A 22187-nucleotide genomic window follows, 5' to 3' on the forward strand; every position below is an offset into this window, starting at 1 on the left:
AGACTAGGTGGGGGAGGGGAGGGGCACGTTATCTACTCCCCCTCCGTCCCTTTAGTATGACATAGCTACATATGACTCAATCAAATAAAATAATCAGAAAACAACAGCATTTTCCAGACATTCTTTTACAATATTTATTTTTTTGAACCAACATTTTAATAAGGCACTTATACTAAAATAATTATAATCATTAGTCAAATGGACGCCTTCCAATAAAACACATTTTGAAATATGAATCTCAGCTGAATATTATATAACATTTTAGTGCATATGATGGTATCATTTGTGCTATATTACAGGAAAGTATCATTGAATTTGTATATCTGTAGTCATTAACTAATGCTAAAAATGGTCTTGGCCCGTTGATAGTGGATAGACACTAGCTGCTCAGTTGTAATTCTTTACAGCGTGCCCTTCTCGTGTCTTCTATGGATCACTAACGTCTTGGATCAAGACTATGCTCAATATAGTAGCTGAGTTTCACTAAAACATATATCCATGAAGTTTAAATTGTTAGGTGCTCCGCTCATTTTGTGCTTAGCAAAGAAATTTGCTATTTGCTAAGCAGTTTTTCTGCTTAGCAGCTTCATGAAATTGTCCCCTGTTGATTCAGTCTTACAATCAAGCAATGGCAACAGTACACATGGCTTAGGATGGCAGTAATTTTCTAAACAGTGAAAGACTACAAAGCAGAACGCACTTTCAATAATTTTGTTACAACATCAAATATTTATGTCTACTTTTCAACCAAGTCGATCCCTACACCTGTAACTTCTTATTGGACGGATTTTATACATAAATTTGAACAATTATATCAATCAATACAAAAATATACAGATTAACCAGTATTTTTACATGAAACGATAGGAATTTTTGTTTCTGGTACAGTAAGTAAATTCATTGCAATAACTTGAGCATCAAAACAAAATGAGTAACTTGCTAATTCTAATGTGGCATCCAAATTGCAAAAATCAATAAAAAACTGCCACTGACAAAAGCCCACCTACAAGTGTTGGCAACAGGAAACTTTTTGGAACGCTAAGCTAGGAGGCAGCACCAAGTAAATCCATTATTCTTGGAAACAAGCACATGGTTAGCAATTTTGTTCCATCCAAAATATTTTCAATGTTACCAAGTCACTTTCCCTTGTGGTTTATTATTTGATATATGAAATGACGTTGCAATCTGTTAATGTGATCCCCGGCTGCTGCTACCCCGGTTGCATTGTTTAATTTGGGTGGCTACACAACAGGTAGCGGTTGTATGGCTTCTGACAGGCACCCAAAACGAAGAAATTGATGAAAATAGAGAGACAGCCAACATTTAGGCTTGATGGCTCTCAGTTGGTGGCACATGTTCTGCAGGTCGTTGGTTCAAATCCCGTGAAAATATCTTTGTTCAACCCCAAATGATCAGAACAACATAAAACAATTAAATTTAACTGGTATGCCTGTACCACACAGTGTTCCAATGTCTAGTATTGGAGGTAGCAACAAAACATTGCTGCTTACTTAGTACACATTATCAACTCCCATAGAATACCCAACTAACCCTTGTTTACAATTTATAATAATTATGTGGGCACAGTTGTCTTAAATTACAAGTGGAATCATAAGAAATTGTTGTGAGAAATTTGTGTACACTGTATTTTGCAAGTAATTCTTTAAAAGTAAACAGAAAATATAATATAAACAACTCTTACCAGGTGCTTGGAAAAAAATTAGGAATAGCTGACCTTCTTTTTCACATTGTGTAGGCTCGCCAAATAACAGAAAAAGCCTCTGCAAAGCTTATTAAACAAAAGCCAACAAACAAACAGGTTACCATCAAAAGCGTCTTGTGACTGTTTTTGTTTAACTCATCGACCACTTTTCTGCCTAGCTAGCACCTTAATGGAAGTTGAATGAGATGAGGACATCATGGAATCAATCAACTTGAGACAAGACTTTCTTTCAGCTTGCCTTTATCCAGAACCTCAGAAAAGTACTTCATCACTCTCTGAAAAGGACATAACAAGTAAGAAAGGGACAATTAGCGTTACTCAAAACGTCACTCAAGAATATAGAAATCTGGGTGTTTCACGTGGCCGTGTTTCGTTGGGTGTGATGGCCGAGCAAATAAGAGCACCAAACTCAAGCTCTGGTGTTTCTGTTCAGCAAAGTGTTTTTTTGTTTAACCCCGTCGTGACACTCGTGTCCTTGAGCAAGACACTTAACCATGATAAGCTTCTCTCCACCCAGGGGTAAATGGGTACCTGTGAGGGCAGATTTAATTCCTGTGATTGATTAGTTTTGTGCGCTACATATTCAGCAGCACAGGCTGTATACTCCTGTGATTGATTAGTTTTGTGCGCTACATATTCAGCAGCACAGGCTGTATACTCCCAAGGGAGCTGAGATGGTTTAAGCAATGATTTAAGGCCCAGTGACCAAGGGTAACAATGTGGAAGCACTTTGAGACGCCCTTCATGTGTATAAAGCACTATATAAAAACCGACTATTATTACTATTATTACTATTTTTATTAAAACAGTCCCCCCTCCCAACTTTCAAAAGTTCATAGTCAGTAACAATTCTCGACCAGTCGAAAAAACTATCACATTTATGATGAAACAAAACGCCAGTGGTTACCTTTCTGTCAAATGAGTTTGCCATTTCTACAGCAGACATGCCAAACTCTGTGCGAACTGTTGGGTCTGCACCTCTCTCTACCAAGGCTTGAACCAAAGTAACGTGACCATTAAGACACGCAATCTGAAGAAGAAAAAAACAAGCAGCACAAATTGATTTGGAAACCTGTATTGATAACTACATGGGATATAAACACAGTTTTTAAAAATGACATGTCTTATTGAGTCATAAGAAGTCATTATGTCAAGTTTCAACTGAATACAATGTCAACTTTTTGAGAAAATTAAGCAGAAAAGAAAACTGTCATTGTATTTTCACAAGAACACGGATTCCATCCACGTTTGTCAAGGTGACAGTGGGAACCAAACCGTATCTCTGGCCAGACACAAATCTGAGAAAGTCAATTCCTCAGATTCAAATGGTTTGGGGTTGACATTATTATCCAAACCATATTACTTTGAAGGGGGTCCTTTCCCATAATAGTTTATGTTATCAACAGCTGCAGTGCTTCTCACTAAGCAAGTTTTTACGGCCATTGTATTTGGAGTATCTAAAAATCTACATGTCTGACCCTACCTTTAAATGCTGACATGTGTGAACATATAAAAGTGACAAAGTTTAGTTTAATTGTCATGATTTACATCTACAGATGTCATATGTCAAGAGTGAAATCTTGAAAGAAAAGTGAACTAATATAAAACCTTTTGAGTGATCCCAGAAAATAAATCAACAAGTTGTGCAGAGTTGCACCAGGAGTAATATAAGGAGAGGCGACACTTAAATTTGTCATGTTGGACAAACTATAACGACAGACATGGTATTTTACATTGGTTGTTGAAATGTATGCAAACTAATGAGGTAAGATGTCAAAGGTTAAAAGTTGGCAGACTTCATTACCATGAGGGGTGTTTTCCCATCTTTGTCTTTGATATTGACCTCAGCGCCAGCATTCATTAACACCTTAGCAACATTGGGATCGCCTCCCATGGCAGCGCAGCGTAGCAGTGGGGTCCATCCTGAGCCAGAGTCTCTCTCATTTACCTAGAAATCAAGTAAAAAACACAGTGGTATTATTAAATATCGCTCCATATTCATTGGGAATTTGTGACGCCCAAATATGAACCGGGCTTAGGTCTCTTGTAAAGGCCTAAAATTAAAGGGCTGCTAAATCAATCCCCATTTAAATCACTTTTCACCTACATTCATTTCACGTACACACTGAATGCAGCATGTAGACATCTGAAGGTGCAGCTGCCGAACCTCACCTTTAACCAATCAAAACAGAGATATGGAAAGCTTACGCCACTGCCCCTCTATCTAATGAAATCACTGGTTCTGTAAAACAGTAGCTGTTTTTTGATAAAGACAGGGGACCAGTCTGTACCAGACATTATTCAAATCTTGTCAATGGCTGCAGAAGTCTGACTGGAAAGTTTATTTTCTCAAATTGATCAAACATTAAAAAAATAATGAACTCACCGATGCACCATCAGCGACCATGGATTGAATCAGAGCAACGTTTCCGCCGTCCACTGCCCAGTGCATCGCCATTGATCCCCCCTTGTCTTTGCTCTCATACGTTGCTCCGTAAGAACGCAACAGCTTGACGACGGGCAAGAGTCCAGCAAAACATGCCAACATCAGGCTGTCTTTACCGCTTCCGTTTACTGCGTTGATGTCGGCACCGAACCGCATCAGCGTTTCAATTATGCTGTGAAAATAAAACCAAAAGATCATTTGAGATTTCAGTGGAATTGTGAAAGTTATCTGACTGAAACTGTGTCTGACTGACAGTAACTTTGCTGGATGCTTACCACCATTACATCTTTATCCTTTACATGCTTTGGATTCAAATTACAAAATGTTTGGGGGTCATTACAAAACATACCAAAGTGCCTTCAATACTTATGAAATTTAAGAAAAAAGAATTAGCTGTTGCAAACCTATGAATTAAATGCCAGCAATTAGTTAGTGGCCTGATGTTTCCACCCTAGCAGAGTCTTCCTCGAAAGTTTATGAAAATTGCTACACTTTTTTCTGTACTTGGAAGAGACACCGCTTACTGGGTCTCACTGTGCCACTTTTTTAATTTCAGCCTACTCCCTTTTTAATATATTTTCCTCACATAACAGAATGCCCTCTGCAGAAGCATTGAACAGGCTCAAATAAGGACAATGCAAACAACTCCAAAGTGGTTAAGAGCTACAAGTGTTTCTGTCATTATTGAACTGTGGCTGACATTTTTACTGGAATACGATGTTGGGTGTTGAATTGGCCATGGTGCCAAACACTATGTGCAAATATATTAACTCCTTGAAAGGCATGCTCATGAACTGACCTAGCCTGGTGTCGGTGCTTCAGTATTCTTTTTACTATTTTATTTTGTTCAACAAAATTCCCTGACTTCCCCATTGATGGTCAGACAAAAACTCTTTTATGCTGGTTGGAAAATGCCTAGAGAGGCCCCAGGAGTTAGTTCAACTCATAGGTTACCCCGGTGCACTTTCACACTGTGTCCACATTCAGCGGGGTTTCGGTTGCACATCTCAAAAAGACCATAACAATTTACCACTTACCCTGTACTCCAGAGCAGGGGTGGCTAATCCCCAGGGTATGTCCCTTACCTGGGTAGATTAAGTGTGCAAAGGCTTGCTGTTATTCCCGTGGGTTGCCCCAGGGAACAGAGCTGTGTAAAAAGGTTGGCTGTCTCTACCAATTACATGACTAAGCATTTTTTGTTTAACATGTTTACGCAGCTAGTGCAACAATTTGCCACATAGAATAATGACTGCAAGTGCCAAATTTTTAAGCTAGCTGAGCCATGATTTCACAAGAGCACTTCATTATCTGGAAGGGAAATGGGCATTTGGGATAGTGGACGACTTACTCAATGTTACCCTTCTGCACAGCTATCATCAGTGGAGTGAAACCCAAGCTATCTGGCACATCCACCCACACGTCACCAGACTCCAAGATATCTGCTACCCTGTCGACATCTTGGGTCAAACCCACTGCCTTGTGAAGATGATCGCCGTTTAGCGGTTCCTCTGGAAGAATGAAATGAAAGCATACAAACAAATTATATTATAAATCTTTTATGGGAATTCTCATGTTGTCAGGCTCAAGCAGAGTATGGGTTTGAATCCCAGTCATGAAACAGGACGCTCATTGGTCTAGAGGAAGAAACGTACCTAAGAGTGTGGGGTGACTGAGTAAGCTAACAATATTGTAATTGAGCAGTCTAGTTCACGGGTCCCAAGCTCTGGCGTTGTCAGCAGCAGAGTGTGGGTTCCAATCCCCATCTGGACACAGAACACTCAACTCATTGTGCTAGAGAAAGAAACAACCTAACAGTGTGGGGTGTTTGAGTAAAGCTAATAGTGATGTGGCCAAGCGCTCTAGTTCACCGGATCCATTCTCTTGTCAGAAGGGAGGGGGGGGGGGGTAACCCTGTTTCAGCCCCATGAGTAGGTGGCAACTTATGCCCTTGAGAAAGGCCCTTAACACCCCCCCCCCTCTACTCATTATAATAAACTTCTTGAAATGATTGACTTGGTGAACATACTTGTTGTGGAGACAGTGATGACCCGGCTGAACTCACTGCTGCCGTGACTGTTGAAGACTCGGAGTCTGTATTTATAGAGAGAGTTTTGCTCCAGTCCCTGGAAGAGATTGTTTGTTGCATAGCCACTGGGGAAGGAAACAGAAAAGTTTGTTAAACTAAAATAAAATGGGTGAACAAAGAGACTTTCAAGACAAACCTGCCACCGATGTATTAACTTGCTGGCACTCTCCCAAGCTGTAATGTTTCTTGTTCACAGAACTTTGAAAGTATACAGTGCTTTATAATACACATCTCGTGCAAGAAAAACAATTTACATTGAGCTCTCATGTTGGCTGTCTCCCAAATTTTATCAATGTCTTTGTCTAGGAGTACATGCCAGAAGCTATTGAACTTGTTTTTTAAAGTGTTTCAGACAATAAAAAACAAGTTTAACTGCCCGTCACTGTTAGAAGGATTGTTAAGCAGCATCACCCTTAGACCCTAAAAAACCTGGGAAACACCTTGCTTACACTGTTACCATAGTAACATCAATTGTTGTACACAACAATTTGCTTTTTTCAAGTAGTCCATATAATAGCCGATCCGTGGGAGGTTCGCAGGAAGTTTTTGGGTAATAAATAGGGAGGTCCTTATTGAAGCAACAGTGGGGCTATTGAAGAAAGAAAATTCATTAGATTTGCTTCACTGCTCTCCACTTTGAGGATAAATCCCCCCTATAAAAAACCTCAAAACAAAAACAAAACAACAAGAACCTTCGTTGTATCATGGTTGTCGTAGGTAACAACTGTACATGTTTTGTTATTGGCTACCTAATGGAGTCTGAAGACAATAATGAACAAAAGGTCTCCACAAAGAGTAATTCTTAAAAAGAGTGATGTTCAACAAGGAGTTTTGTGTACAAAATTTATGGGGGATGTAAAGTACATGTACTGTTGTACAACACGCACAAAGAAAAGAACAGTCCAAGTCTCCACAGGGATGCAACAATGGGAATTTGTGAGCAGATTTCACATAAGTTACTTAAGCCTAAATGTAGAAAAAGGTCACCTCTTAAAGGTTTTAAGGGTCCTAGATAAGAAGTACTCCTAAAACCAATGATCTCAAAACTTACTTTGTGAGATGCACAGCAATGCTAATAGAAAACTATTTTGAGAAAGGATTCCGTTCAAAGTACATGTATGCATCGTTAGGATGAGACATTCAGGCATGAGCCATTTCTCAGATTCAAAGCCTTTTATTTAGTAAACAAATACTCATACCAAATAATTTGTAGGGAATACTTTCTCAAAACAATTTAATCTATCAACAGCTGCAGTGCTTCTCACAACCTAAATTTATGTAAATTAATATTTGCCAATCTATGATCCGACCTTTAATTTTATTTAAGTTGTTTGTTAATAAGTTGTCCAATGTACAGCGTAAACACTTAGCGCTTTCAACAACAAGCGCCCCTGGATCAAGGATTTAAAAAACACACAACAATTGCATCCAGTGTGAATGCTCGTTGCCTGGCTGTCATTTACCTCACAGTCACAACTCAATCACAAAAAGCTCTTCATGATTGCACACTGAAACTTGATAAATGGTGACAAAACAGGTGCTTTCTCTGTAGAATTTTCAATTATTCAATCGTGCCTTTGGTGAAATTTAGCAGAGGGAAACAGCAAGCTTAGCAGGAACATGTATTGATCGGTGGGTAGATTTATAAGAAATCACCCAGGTAAATTATTTAGCTTTCTTGAATGATGCAATTTTATCCCGTACCACATGCAAACATGTGTGCTAATTTAAACATTTTGGGACTACTCTACTGACTATATAATATGAGCATGAGAAAATTTCATTCCAAATGGTTGTTACACTGAATTGAGATATCGCCAAAAATCTGGAGCGAATGCATGTCCACACAGGAACAAAAAACCCTAATAGGGAATACAATCTGAAAAAATTAAAAACTGATATTTAACTTTTTTACGATAATCGCATTACTTTGAGGTGAACTCAAAATGCTTCATACTATCTAAATCTGCTGTATTGCCATTGATTTTAAGAGTGATTACCAAATGTGTAGGGCCTACCTTCCCTTTAACGCATGAAGGAAACAAACTTGCGGGTTTTAAATAGGATGAAGTACAAGGTGGCATTTTTATCCGGTCTCCCCTTCAACCCCCATCAAATTTAATTGCATTGCAAATAGTGACAGAGTGTTGAGTACTTCAGGACAATGAGTTGAGCAACTTGAGCAAGAGGCATTTTAATTAATTTCAAATTCCATGCTGTGTACAAATTGTATCCGATTACAGTACAAGGTTCAGTGACTACAAACCTTGGAAGTCAGAACTGATGCTGGACAGAGTCAAATAAAATTGCACTTTTCTCAGCTTGTATTAACTTTTACATTTCTCTTACAAAAAATACAGGCCTGGAACTCCACAGCTGGAGGCTAGGAAGGCGATTGCCTCTATGCGCCCATCATCAATAGAACACATCTACAATTTCCTCATAGGATGCGCTTTACCTAGGAGAAAATGCCTTGGCGCCCTTGCCCTTTCAAAATTGAAGCATACACGGCTGAAAATAGAGTTTCTGTACTTATTATTTTTTGAACCCCATTTTTGTAAAAAAACAATCACATGATGTGAAAAATGCATGCACATTGCTCAGGGGAACACACAGGCTACATTACCTTGATCATGGCTACTGTTGGTATAACAAATGATCAAAAAAAAATTTCATACAGCTATACACATTATATATGTTATAAAACAAAGGTTTGTAGGAAAAAAAGAAAAGGTTAAGAGTTACTTAGGTCGAGTTACTGGACCCTAAAACAGTTTTGGATGTACACATACAGTGTATTGTCATATTTCTATACCAGTAGACTACACTTGGAGCACCTGACGTTGGACATGTTGGAGAATTTAAGATCAGATGTTGGAGAATTTAAGATCAGATGGATACTTTCCAACCCCCTTCTGTAACAAGACATGTTGTAAATATTTGTACAATGAAGGATGAGTTTGCAGAATGTAAGGTTCTCACAAGACTACTCTGCCAAACAGTCGAATCGACAAATCCCTAACTCTTATAATCCCAAACCAATACTGTCTTCTTAATCGCCTGCCGTCCCCTAATCCTGTGTATGAAAGCTGGCAGGGGGGCGTGGGTCTCATTTGGTTTCATGGGATGTTAAACTTATTATCGGCTGAACTATTGTTACGGCACACATCATCTTGTTGAATAACAGGATCAAAGATGGGGTGTGAGTTTGGTGAAAAGGATTCTACAAAATTTAAAGAAATTAACAAGGAACAACAATCCTATATTTGGGAAATGGTACCTCAGTAAACAGTCTACTACATTTCAATGTAACATTACACAGCAGGCCTCTGTTCCCCTTGTCTTGGCCTTGTGCCGGTCAAAAGTTTCCCACAGACTTCAAGATTATCCAATGGAATCGCCTTTTCAAATTGAAAATGGCCATCCTCTGCATACATCTGGTATAAAATAACTAATTTGCCCTACTTTTCAATCACAAAGTTCTGGCACAGAACCTCTTCCTACTTTTGAACAGTGTTTGCCAACTCTGTATTGTGACCCTCTTTGGTGTGTTACTGCCGGATCAGGTACATAACAAAGCCACTCAAAATAAAAGGGGCAGCCTTTTAAAGGGTAAAAAGCCAAACAGAGTATGATCTGCAAACTTCACAAATTATTTAAGTTAAGTGCCCCACAAACTAATCCAGCAATCTGTGATGATCCAATCTCCCTTGCTCTATGATCCAATAGGACCACAGAGTCAATACACCAGTCTTTACAAAGCACTGCATAGCAAATAAATGTTTGTGTACACAATTGTGTACACAACTGTTGACAGTTACCCAAAGCTGGTTGCTAAGAAGCCTCCCTTGCTCTATGGTTTAACCTGCCAGATGTATTTTTATTTAATGTTCCCCATTGATCATGTAATTTTGGCTTCTCAAGCAACATGTTATGACATGAACTAGCCCTGTCATTTCAACATTTTAGGAGCAGGCACCACAAAGATCTACGTAATAGTTTTTTTGTATTGAAGATAAAAACATCAATGCGTTTTTTAACCTCACACCAATGTATAGCACTGTACTCAATACTTTCCCAGAGTGCTACATGTATGCCACAAATCCCAAGGCATATCGAACCCACAACCTTTGCTATGCTGAAAAAACATCTCACTCACTAGACCACCTAAGTGGCAAGAGGTAATTTGAATATGGTCAGACACAATACTAAGACACTATCTGTCAGAGCAGTGCACTCCTATAGTGTCTATCTACTTCCAAAAAGCTAATTATAGCAGCTGATAGCGCAAAGATTTAATGCTAATAATCTTTGCATTTGGGAAATAGAACATTATTTCATCCTTGCCCTTACAACTTCATAGGTGTAAGGGAAAGAACATTAAAGTAAACCATGGAGGAAGGAAACTCATTCTTCCATGGGGTAACTATAAATCAGTTTTGGGTGTTTTCGATTCAACTCAGCCAAAGAACAAATATTATCAAATCACATAAGGAACATGTGGTAGTGATTTAAGCACAAACAAGCTTGCCACACACACCCTGATTGCTGCGTGATGGGTAACACAGCTTGCCCTGATGTGGGGCCATTGGGATGGGACTGCACGATTAGCTCTTATCAGCTAATACCAGACTGTAAAATACTATGTTATCAGTAGCCTGTACAGTACATGTTCTTCACACATTGGGGCCTTTACTTCGTCAATGTTTGATCTGCGAGTTGTGAAGCATTCTGCAAATATACTGAGCAGGTTTTAACCCCAAGTTGTGTAGACAGGAGGAATGTCAATTGTGGTTTGATTTTTGTTAAGCACTGATTGCATGGATGATTGATAACATTATGGGGGTGGTTCTCTAGCTGTCCCAATTTTAGGACTCTCCCAATTATAGTTGATAACCAAACACTGATGATATTTTACCACGATCAGTGGTTACCTGCACTTATACCTAGATGGGTCTCAGCTATAGCTAGGACTTCCAAACTATAGTTGGGACAAATCTGAAGTTGGAAGGGAACAGGGATAATTAGTGGGCAAGATGAGGAAGAAAGAGCGTCAACAAACTTTTCCTTTTTCTTCTTATTAATACTAGGAATCTTGAAAGTCAAATGTGCGTTTGTTTCGTTTTATTTTACATGATGAAGAACCTTTTTTATTTTACATGATGAAGAACCTTTTTTTTCTTGCAAAAAAAAAAAAAGCTCCAACAAAGTTATGATTGATTGATTAGAATTGAATGCAATCAGGCCACTATGCAGTAAAATTTACACATTTTATGCAGTGAAAAGATTATAAAATAGTGCTCATTATCCCCTTGCTGCAGTGCTGCTTCCAAATCCAAGGTTGTATCGGAAATTTGGGTTTGATCCCTGATTACACAGCAGTTTTACAGTTGTATGGCTTCAGACTGGCACACAAACAATAGTACAGTTGGTAGAATGCAAGAACGTTAGTCTGGAGGTTGTTGGTTAAAACACTACTCTACATGTAGTAAATGTTTCCTTGTTCAACCCAAGATAATTTAGGAAACAGACACAATACAGGCACGTCATCGTACAAGCACAAATGAACAGTACAAAGAGGTACTTGTAGTTTTTTTTTTGTGGTAATCACTCAATCAGCTTTTGCTTCACAGCTCAATCAATAACTACAAGGTTCTTCAATTTATGCTAATTTATTGTAGGTAATACAATTAGCCACAGAAAGGCCATGTCGGAATTAGTGGCTTAAAGCTGGGACACAACAACATTACGTAGATGCAAGACCCGACGACACGAACTAAACAATTTTGAGGAAAACCCACAAACCTTTTCCCTATATTCTTTATTAATCGAATATTTATCAGACCGAACGTCAATCTTTGAACACAAACACAAATCTGCCAAACTTTTTCGGTCATTAGTTTTACTGGCCCAATGCTAAAACCTGGAATTGGGCAAGCGTTCTAGTGTAAAATTCAAGCCATATTGCATCGTCAGTTTAAACTTAATTGTGTCAAACAAGCCAAACCATGGTTTGCTATAACACCATGTGTGTATCTACTTGCCAGGTAGGTTCTTTTGAGAACGTCTTGTTTTATACTCTACTACCACGGAGTGGATTTTCGGAATTCTGAAGACTTCTAAGTTCTGAACAGAACTGTCCTGATTTTAACAGACCATGTCCCTTGGAATAACAACCTGAACCATCACTTCTTTAACCCGAAATAAAATACATGGTAATCAATGTACATTCTGAAACAAGCAAATCCTGCCTGAGTCTAGACAATAAAACGGCACCACACTAAGTGTGTTCTTCAAAGTAAACATGGATTCCTAAAAAAACGCTTACCGGAAACCAAAACGTCCGAAGCAGGACAACAACCAAACCAATGGAATGAAAACATTCTGCATTCATTCGGGAATACCTACAAACGCACTGACAGCTCTTGAATGAGGCAAATCAAGAGCACACAAAGTGTGTTTCCAAAAAAAGGGACGCTCCTGGGCAGGAACAAATGAGATAAAGGGATGTGTTCAGAAGCATCAAGTCACACTGCAGGGCTTCATGTTTGCAAAACAAGGCCTTTGGAATGATGCAGTCTAAATGCTTCTGGGATTTTAAATCAATTGTCTTTTGATCTTTCACTTTCAATGGAGTGTAAGTTGTTAGTGTGAGCAAGGTGTGAGACATTGTTGTCTTGCTCCATGGAGAAACCAGGCGTGGGCTCTAGGGTCCTTCAGAGCACTGAGGAGGGGAGGAGGGGACGATGTAGTCAACTTTTTTGTGTGTGGGGGGATTGATAACCTACCAGAGTTAATCACCAACGCATACCACAAAACCTGACTTGCCTTGTTTGGCCACAGTCAGAAAGGAAAACTAAAGATGCATCCTCTTAGAAACAGGAACTGGATAAACTAGGTGATATGCATTGTTTTTTGAAAGAGCAAGGGCACTGGGCCTACTGTTGGCTTTTTCTCCTTGGTAAAGGGCACCCTACAATATGAGAGAATTGTCATTTTTTTCCGGAGCATATCAAAGGCACCAGTCCACACAACCAATAACAAGGGAGCCAGGAGGCAATCACCTTTGTTGCCTTTGTGAAGGATAAGGCCTGAGACAGGGTAGACCAAGGACGAGATGGCAAATTAAACAATAATAAATTAACAAAAATAATCAAGAGAAAACCAATTTAGAATGCTGGAGATTGGATGTCCCAAGGAGCTGTTAAAACCAAGATAAACACCTCAGAAGGAAACATTCAGAAGACCTCGTTTCAAGTCGGCGTCATTCGACAAAACCTTTAATATTTGGGTTTAGAATTAGCAACAGTTTAAAAACAAAAACCTTGGGTGATGAAGCCTGCTTTGTAACCAGACAATGTTTACATTTTGGAAGCCCAAAAGCAATCTCGTTAGGGATCAGAGATTTGTCACAAACTGTCTGTAATTTTTCTGAGCTGCCCTTGCAATGCACGTACAGTTACGTCTGTGTTTGTGTCTCCCCCCCCCCCCACATATTAGACTAAAATAGAATCGTGAAAAAGCAATTAACAACAATTGCTTGTGAAGTAAACAATTTTACTTCCGGCATGGTCTGTTGAGTTTGAAAACTAAAAAAAATTGAAGCACTCTTTTTATATATCAGGTGTCCCATCTAGCTTCGTGCTTAAAACAAATCATCTGTTAGTGTATTGTGGTAGCATTCACAACTAGTTTATTAAACCAATATTGAGCAAATTTGAAGAGGGTAGGGTTTAAAATTTTGTTGTGATTTGACACGGAATAACCCTAAGCCAACCCTCGGCCTACATGTAGACAATATGTTATTAAATGTAATAAAATTCTTTACAAAATGAAAATAACTGTAAACGGATGGAGAAAAAGACAATTAGGCCTTATAAATCTTTATAAACTAAGAGACTCACGTGTAGACATTTCCCCATCCATGTATTCTATCAGCCTCCTGTATTGTGAAGCGGAGTCTACCATCGCCTTTATCTACCTTGTCATTACTACCTGCAGCATCCCACTGTAGTTCAATGGTGTGGTGGGTCACTTTACCCACGATGGGTGGGTCAGGTTTCTTGGGGGCTGGGCGGGAAAAAAAGAGAAACATTAACTATCAAGATGTTAAGTTTGTGACACATTGCCAAAAATTACTTTGATTAGTTTAATCAGTTCAATTGTACCGCAAGGAGGTTTCAGCGTCAGTCTCAACTCAAGCCTACTCAAATTCACTACCCGACTACTCGTGACTTCCACACTAGACACAACTATTTCAAAACCAAAGAATGTGGATTTAAGCACTTTGAGGAATGTCAATTCATATTGCGCTATATAAATACTGTTTTATTATTATTATTATTATTGCCGCAGGTAATTTAGGTAAAATTTAGGCTGAAATGTGAAGTGTACGTATTGCAATGGCCACCTTCTTAAGCAGTAAGAAACTCTTTTGATGATGTTTAACTAAGTGCAACAATACATGTAGCCCCATAATCATTGAAACATCAAGTCCAATTGTTGACACAGTAATGTATGGATCACTTTCCGTATGGCGCCACCACTTTTTCACTAATTTTTACGAAAAGGGATCTCATTGAGGTAAATTAGATACTACGGTATATTATTTCATATCGAATGAGAAAATGGAAAAGTTTCCGTATGGCGCCACCACTTTTTCATTCGCAATAAAATAATATAGTATCTAATTTACCTGATTGATATATCCCTTTTTGTAAAAATGAGTGAAAAAGTGGTGGCGCCATACGGAAAGTTATCCGAGAAAATGATGCACCGTAGGCTTATATACAGAAAATTTTCCCATTTGTTTTTGAAAAATGCAAAAGCACCAGTCACACCCTCCTACAGAGTCCTACACCTGTACACTGTACTACTACTACTCCATATATACACAGTAGTTCCTACATACACTACACCCTAGCTAGTTCTATATACTACTTCAGAAGAGTGACTGGTGGTATGTATGGTACTCACCTGACATTCTGTTAAAAACACAGAAGATAGTTGTTCAGCTGAATTTGCTCACTCAAGAGGAAAACGGTTTGTCCACGAACTGCGGAATTGTTACACACGACTGATCTTTCCTACACGTACTGCACAATGCCAATGGCCAACTACTTGTTGTGTGATGTAGTAACTGACTGAACTAATTCAATTACTGCTGACTCTCAACACACACGTCCCACACGACTTCGATCTTTCCACACACTAGCCGTCGTTGTGTGCAGCGTCCGTAGCAACTCTTTTCATGCTTTTCCAGCACCGAACTGATCCTATTCACCTCTGCTCCACATAATTACAGCTTAAGTTGCTCACAAGCTGCCAAGGAGTGCGTGTACTACTGCTCTGGGTGAAGTTAAATCCCACAGCAGTAAATTATTTCACCTGGAATGTAAATTCCAACAGAACAAAATCTGCAAAATGACATGAATGAAAGGTACCGCGGCCATTGCATGACATGCACACACGGGACGACGTCCGTATGACGGCTACTTTGTATCGACTGGCCGGAGCTGGCAATAGAGGGCGCTATGTCATTTCTTTAACATAATAAAACCTAGTGCATAATATCGTGACTAAAGGGATAACAAGGTACTCAAAAGAGAAACACGGGATCGGATTGGCTCGGATGGTAGATGATAAGTTGACAGGAAGAATACTTCCATCAATTATATGTAAACAACTCAAGTAATTAAAGAATAATAAATATATTTCATTTATATTTACATGTTCGGGGACACAGAAAGCCCACCACAAAAAAATGTGTACTATTATACCTTAGTACAATCTTTTTTCTCGGTCAATTTCGGCAATTCATGCGCAGCCAAGTTAATTTTCGTGCATTGGAATTAAAGCTATTTTGCTATAGATATGAGCGCATACCATGGATTGCTCAAACTATGGAGGATGTTGGGCAAACTCTACATACACCTTTTCTGGGCACTTCTCTTGGTATAACGATAGTGAACTTTGATTGAAATACAAATCATGGAGCTAAGAGAAAAAAAACTAACAATATTATTTGCTTTTCTAATAATTATTTAAGTCATGGGTTAAATCATCAAAATCTGTTCCTCTAATCTGCCAGAGGAGCCCATGTCACGCCCAAATGACTCTTGAAAAGTTTTGAGGAGGGCTTTACAAACTTAGAAATCCAGAATGCGAGTCTGACAAATAAAGTGGTTTTGGGACGGATGTGTTAAACAATTCATCACCCTTGCCGAGCTATTATGCCTACTCAACTATAGTCAACCGATCACTGTTTCAATGAGATCGTGTTTTTCTTCTTCAGAAGCCCAGCGTGAATTGGAAACTCTAAACATAGACAGATAATTAATGGAAATTAATAATTCACAATTCAATCAACTTGTTCATTCAAATCTTGAAATTAATTGAAAGCCGCAGTCACCAGTGTCTGGCAGTCTTTATTTTGTTTAGTGTGGTATGCTAATTCAGACCCTGCCACACATCCTAAAGGGGTTGTCAATCAACTGGGGTCATTACATTGATTTGGTTAGGAGGGGGCAGGGAAAAGAAAATGTAAATAACTACACGAAACAAATCGTTGGAGGGGCCGAACTAATTATTTTGGGATTCCCTCATTTTCTGACAGATAGAGTCGTTATGAAAATGGCAAAACAAAAACGTACTTATCTTAGGTGTAATATGCATTTTGGGGGTCGAAATTACATCAAATTCTAAAAATAGTTTTTTTTTTTTTTTAACAGAACATAAGTAATTACTCAGCTATTTATTTCAGACCACTGTTCTAATTCTGGACCATAGTGCAGCCATACTTTTACCTCTATTCAAAGCATTGTGGGCCTAAACTCAAACTGAGGGCAGAAGTGCTGAATAGCCAGGTTCCTTTTTAATATAATGATAAGCGTCCTTTATCATTGCTACATCGTTGTCCTTTCTCTATGATCATACAAGGTACACGACGAAGATGGTGGTGTGTAATACAACCCCTATCCAAGACAGCGCGCTGATTATTCAACATTTGGCTTTTAGGGGAAATAGTTCCAGGTAAGTTGAAGTTTGCACAGTCACCTTTCAGCGTAAACCGATCGAAGAAGAAATAACCAGAAACCGGCGTAATTGCGTCATTGGCGAAGGCTCCTTAATTACAGTGTCTATTTGAAGTAGGTGGCTAAGTTAGCCACGTCCTGCGAAGAACAAAGAACACCAAATACACAATTAATATCGCAGCACGTTCAGAATGAGAACGACACTGTCCCAGGTCCCACCCTTGCTTGCGAGGGAACAATTTTCATCAGGTATTGCCCCAGCGAGGTGTGCTATGGCAACGTTAACAAGAAGCGAGATGTTTGCAGCAGTGGCGAGCTGGTGGTGTTATGAAAGCGATATTGAGCAACATATTTTATGCAAACATCGGAACCCGGGCTGCCTTTTGCCGATAGTGAATTAAGATATTGCTTCGCCGGCCCTTGTTGTATTTTTGAGTTTTGCAGCACACACAGCTCATATAAACAATGCTGTCACAGTTGAACATGTACTTAGTACACGATGAACTCAAAACATGTTTGCTATTCTCGCTGTTGCTCGCACAGGTAATAAGTTTGCTTTGATTATGCTTCTTCTAATTAAGAAAACGAAGGTTTACATTGGCAGTGTAGACCTCCAACCCATCATACTACGATTGTTATTCAACTCACCTAATGACTTGCACATCAATGTTGATTGTTGTGTTGCAAGTAGTAACGAAGCCATTTGTCTCCTCACATCCATGGAGCAACTGCAATCTCACAAAGTAGGCCTTTAATTGAGGACAAATATTAAAATCAATCGTTTAGCTCACATCAGAAATCTCTTCACACGAACAATCTTGAGCCGGGACTTCTCGGGCCATTTAGCCACACGGTCACAAGCTTGTCTGACGTCATCATCGCGATGCAACGTGAGGAATATCGTTTAGATATGATGTAATTATGTCATTACGATGACTGACTTGGCGCACTGGATGATTGGAATGATTGAGATGGTTTTGTAAATGAGTGCTTGGAACAACCAGAGCCGATATAAAAGGCTGTCTTGAAGGAGATAGACAGAGACACAGTGAGGGGAGAGAGTGTAAGATACAAGGACTACTTCTATTGCTATAAAAAGATGTCTTGAAGAGATTGACAAGCAGGGATCATTTAATGCAAGTTGCACTGCGCCGCATCGAGCCAGCCTCGCTCCATTGAACTGTATCCTTCTACAGTGGACATTTAAGTAAACATCATCGTTTTAGGAAAACCAAACTGCTTTACACCCTCCAGATTCATTTGAATATTATTTATCAAATCCGTTTGACGAATGAGGAAAAAAAAGAAGACGGTTCATGTTTTATCAGTGATATTATGTACACGTTTATTCTGGAAGCAACGCAGTGTGCAGCTCTTCAATCACTGTAGCGTGCCTAAACTTTGACAATATTTCGCGGTGATCACTCACAGGGATTGCACCGAGTGTTTGGATCGACGCTGATCAAATTGTCAAAGATAAATTACCAATGCTGCAAGTCTAACTTTAAGTGCATATTTGTGCTGCTTCGCAACAAATCAAGCAATCAGGGTGGAAAAGCTGCCTTGAATGCGTCATTTACAATTCGTGGACATCGTGACAGGGATTTGCATTACAGTCGTTACCATGGAAGGATCTTACAATTTCACCCCTGACCTAAATTCGACACCGTCCATCCGACCGACCAGCGGCCCCCCTCCACCGGTATCAGTTGCCGCCGTGACCATCATTCTCCTCGTCATCGTGACGGGAGTTCTCGGTAACATCTTGGTCTGTCTTGCCGTCACACAGTTCAAAAATCTTCGCACTGTGGCCAACTATTTCGTGGTGTCTCTGGCCCTGGCCGATCTACTAGTCTGCACCGCCATCATGCCGTTTGCCCTGTACCTGGAGATCACCGGTGGGAAGTGGTACCTCCACCAGGCTCTGTGCCGGGTCTGGACGGCTCTTGACATCATGCTCTCAACATCCTCAATCTTTCACCTCTGTGCCATTTCTGTGGATCGTTTCAGTGCCATCACGGCACCCATTAAGTACGTTGCGAAGAGAACAAGAAACATGGCCTTCAGCCGCATTGCTCTTGTGTGGCTTTTGTCCTCATTCGTGTCCGGTCCTGCTCTATTCCTGACACTCGTTGATGAGAACATGTCTTGCATTGTCTATGTGAACGCCACCGTGTATGCAGTATGCTCCTCTGTGTTCTCATTCTACATCCCTTGCCTGGTGATACTCGTGGTGTACTTTAAGATCTACGACGCTGCCAAGAGGCGAGCGAGGCGGGCCATCGGACCAGCCCCAGTGAGAACCGTCTCAAAAACACCCCAAGTCACGCCGAACAAGTTTAGTCCGGACGGCAGTCACGGTGTTGAGGCAGGTCCGAGCAGTGCCAACGGGGAGGCGGCCCCTCCTGTGAACCCCCTGGCTAGGCGACCCGGACTCCGACTAGAGGGTGTTGACTCCGTAGCGGACATGCTATCCACCAGAGCCAAAGCCCAGTCGCGGATCTCCCTAGTGCACGAGAGGAGAGCAGCCCGTACCATCGGCATTGTTGTCGGTGCCTTCATAGTCTGCTGGCTTCCATTCTTCACACTTCACAGTATTTTCAACCCTCTATGCTCATCCAGCCTTATGCCGTGTGAGGCTGTGCCAACACTTTACCGCGTCTTCACATGGGTTGGGTGGTGCAACTCCACCCTAAACCCCATCATCTATACCGTGTTTAATGATGAATTTCGCCAAGCGTTCCACAAAATTTTACGGTGTAGGCGAAGTCGATAGAGAACTGATCTTGTAACAGGGTTCACACAAATAATAACTAAAATGTTTTTAAAAAGAGCAATAGGTGAAAGGTTTTATTTCCGCGGTGAACAACGTTGGAATGGAGGTGAGCAATCACTCACTCCATGTAATTATTTCTTAAACCCATCGCTGGCTTGCTTGCAGCGCCACACACTCCTTAGAGAGCCACCACGGGTAGTGATGTCTTGCCACCAATAGAGGTTGGGATTTTAATTCAAAATTTCCTCCGTTGTACCTCAATAATAATGTGCTAAAAACTCACATTTTTCGAAATTATTCTTGAAAACAAGAATGTTAAAATGTATGAATACAATTCATAGATAGCAACAAAATGTATAATCCAAGCAACAACAGAAACTTCACCAACAAAAACAACAGCAGCAAAACAAACTGACGTGAAAAGAAAGCCGTCTATGGCAAGGAGTGACACAAAAATTTGGCTGGCGAACCTTAATTAGCAGGTATTTATACAGTAATATTTGTCATTGCAAGCTTCGCGTCACTTCCATTGATACGGTTGGATTGTTCCCTGAATGACAGAAACCATTTATCCAGACCAAACATAGAGTATTTATTTATCGATGTACTTGAAATGAAAAATTAATTGGCGTCAAAATGTTGATGCAGCAAGAGTTCCGGATTCCGACGTTGGACCCAATCAATCTAAAGGAGTTCCGATGTTGGGCATGAAACCACCCGGACTATAACGAATTCACATGTTGCGTCATGAACCATTGGTCTTCAACAGTTGGGCCGTATCAAAAATTGCAGATATAATTATAGCTAAGACTATGACAAGGACGTTATATTCAATGTACGATGACGAAGCGATACCCGGATGAAACCTGGATCCACTTTCATAAAAACTGCTAGCATTAAAACTTGCTATGACAGGAAAATCTTGCCATTCGAAAACCAGTTGTCGGCCAAAATTTCATAAAGTTCACAATGTTGCAACTGGAGCTCCACTATTTTTTTTTTTTTTTTTCCTTGCTTGTTTTCCAATTTTATGAAATTGGGCCCTGCAAATTAGTGCAACAATTGATTGCAGAAGTGTAAGAGGGAGGGACTATGTCAAGTTATTTTGTAATCGATATACACAATTTCCAACAGATAGATTCCTCATTGTGAGAAGGGACAAATTACAAGTCTCCAACCTTTGTTGAATGCACTTTAGCTGCTCAATGGCTGACCCACAGCTTATGTTTGCGACACTGTTCATAAAAGGAATGGATAACCAAACTCCCAAATAATGTATGATCGAGCGGTTCGGGAAGCATGCACTGTTAATAAATGACCATGAGGTAAAGATAGACAGGCAATCGACAACAGTGCATTCAAAACATATTGAAACAAAACTAAAAACAAAACCCGAATGTTGAGTTCATGGTAATGGTATTGTGTTGTAAATTTGTACAACGGCAAACTCGCTATCAATCTTTCAAGGCTGATAGATGCACTATTCTTCAGTATAGTACCGCTTATTTTAATATAAATAAATATCTTTGACTGAACTAGTAACGTCGGTATTAATTTTTATTGAGTGATGATATTCGTGAAATTTGACCTGACAATTACGTCAATATTTGTGACTATACTTTAATATTGCGACTATCGCGTTGATATTTCAGACATGTTGATCGTAATATTAAACGTAACATCGAGTTGACTTCATGAATTACGACCTGTGGATCGAACTTTGTGAAACCATGACGTGGTAAATTACGTCATCATTTATAGAAGCGAAGTGAAACAAGCTTGTCATGGTACATAAACACGATGGTACCTAAACATGTTTGAAGCTACATGGCTAGCTATAAACATATTTTCAAAGAATATTTTCTTTGAACAAGTTTTGACAGAATAGGCTATTTCAAAACGAAAACGTACAAAAGCTCAAGGCCAGACACCATCACATTTTTATGTAGGCAATTTAAACTATTTATACTAACAATTAATCAAAATGTCATGCCATATAATTGTGTTTCACTTAGAAAACATTTAGAGTCAATGAGTGTTCAGCAGTTTGAATAACTTGCCCAGATCATTATTTTTATATGAGCGATGCATGACATGCTCTGAAACCGCCTCATTAAATTTGT

The 22187-nt window shown here is 39.6% G+C and overlaps 2 protein-coding genes across 2 annotated transcripts; one reads left to right on the forward strand and one right to left on the reverse strand.

Annotated features, from left to right (window-relative positions):
* Nucleotides 1-27: 27 nt before the first annotated feature.
* On the reverse strand, nt 28-15751 carry LOC117294591 (fibronectin type 3 and ankyrin repeat domains 1 protein-like). Its single transcript, XM_033777075.1, has 8 exons — nt 15232-15751; nt 14160-14325; nt 6196-6320; nt 5518-5677; nt 4110-4341; nt 3528-3671; nt 2631-2753; nt 28-1998 (listed from the first exon to the last, which is right to left on the reverse strand). The coding sequence occupies exons 1-8, from the start codon at nt 15236-15238 to the stop codon at nt 1930-1932; spliced, it is 1026 nt and encodes a 341-aa protein (XP_033632966.1). The 5' UTR covers nt 15239-15751; the 3' UTR covers nt 28-1929.
* Nucleotides 15752-18841: 3090 nt separating this feature from the next.
* Nucleotides 18842-20064, forward strand: LOC117294306 (D(2)-like dopamine receptor). Its single transcript, XM_033776666.1, has one exon. It carries the CDS (start codon nt 18856-18858, stop codon nt 20062-20064), a length of 1209 nt encoding a protein of 402 aa, XP_033632557.1. The 5' UTR covers nt 18842-18855.
* Nucleotides 20065-22187: the final 2123 nt, after the last annotated feature.

This window comes from Asterias rubens, chromosome 9 (assembly GCF_902459465.1).
Source record: "Asterias rubens chromosome 9, eAstRub1.3, whole genome shotgun sequence".
Lineage (NCBI taxonomy): Eukaryota > Metazoa > Echinodermata > Asteroidea > Forcipulatida > Asteriidae > Asterias > Asterias rubens.

Bases quoted from the DNA above. Each gene is read 5' to 3' on its own strand.
- LOC117294591 (XM_033777075.1), bottom strand. The intron at 6,321-14,159 runs GTGAGTCTCTTA...TTCCTTCCCCAG, and splicing joins GGATGGGGAAATGTCTACAC to TGGCTATGCAACAAACAATC. The intron at 4,342-5,517 runs GTAAGTCGTCCA...TTATTTTCACAG, and splicing joins GTGCAGAAGGGTAACATTGA to CATAATTGAAACGCTGATGC.
- LOC117294306 (XM_033776666.1), top strand. From the start codon at position 18,856: ATGCGTCATTTACAATTCGTGGACATCGTGACAGGGATTTGCATTACA.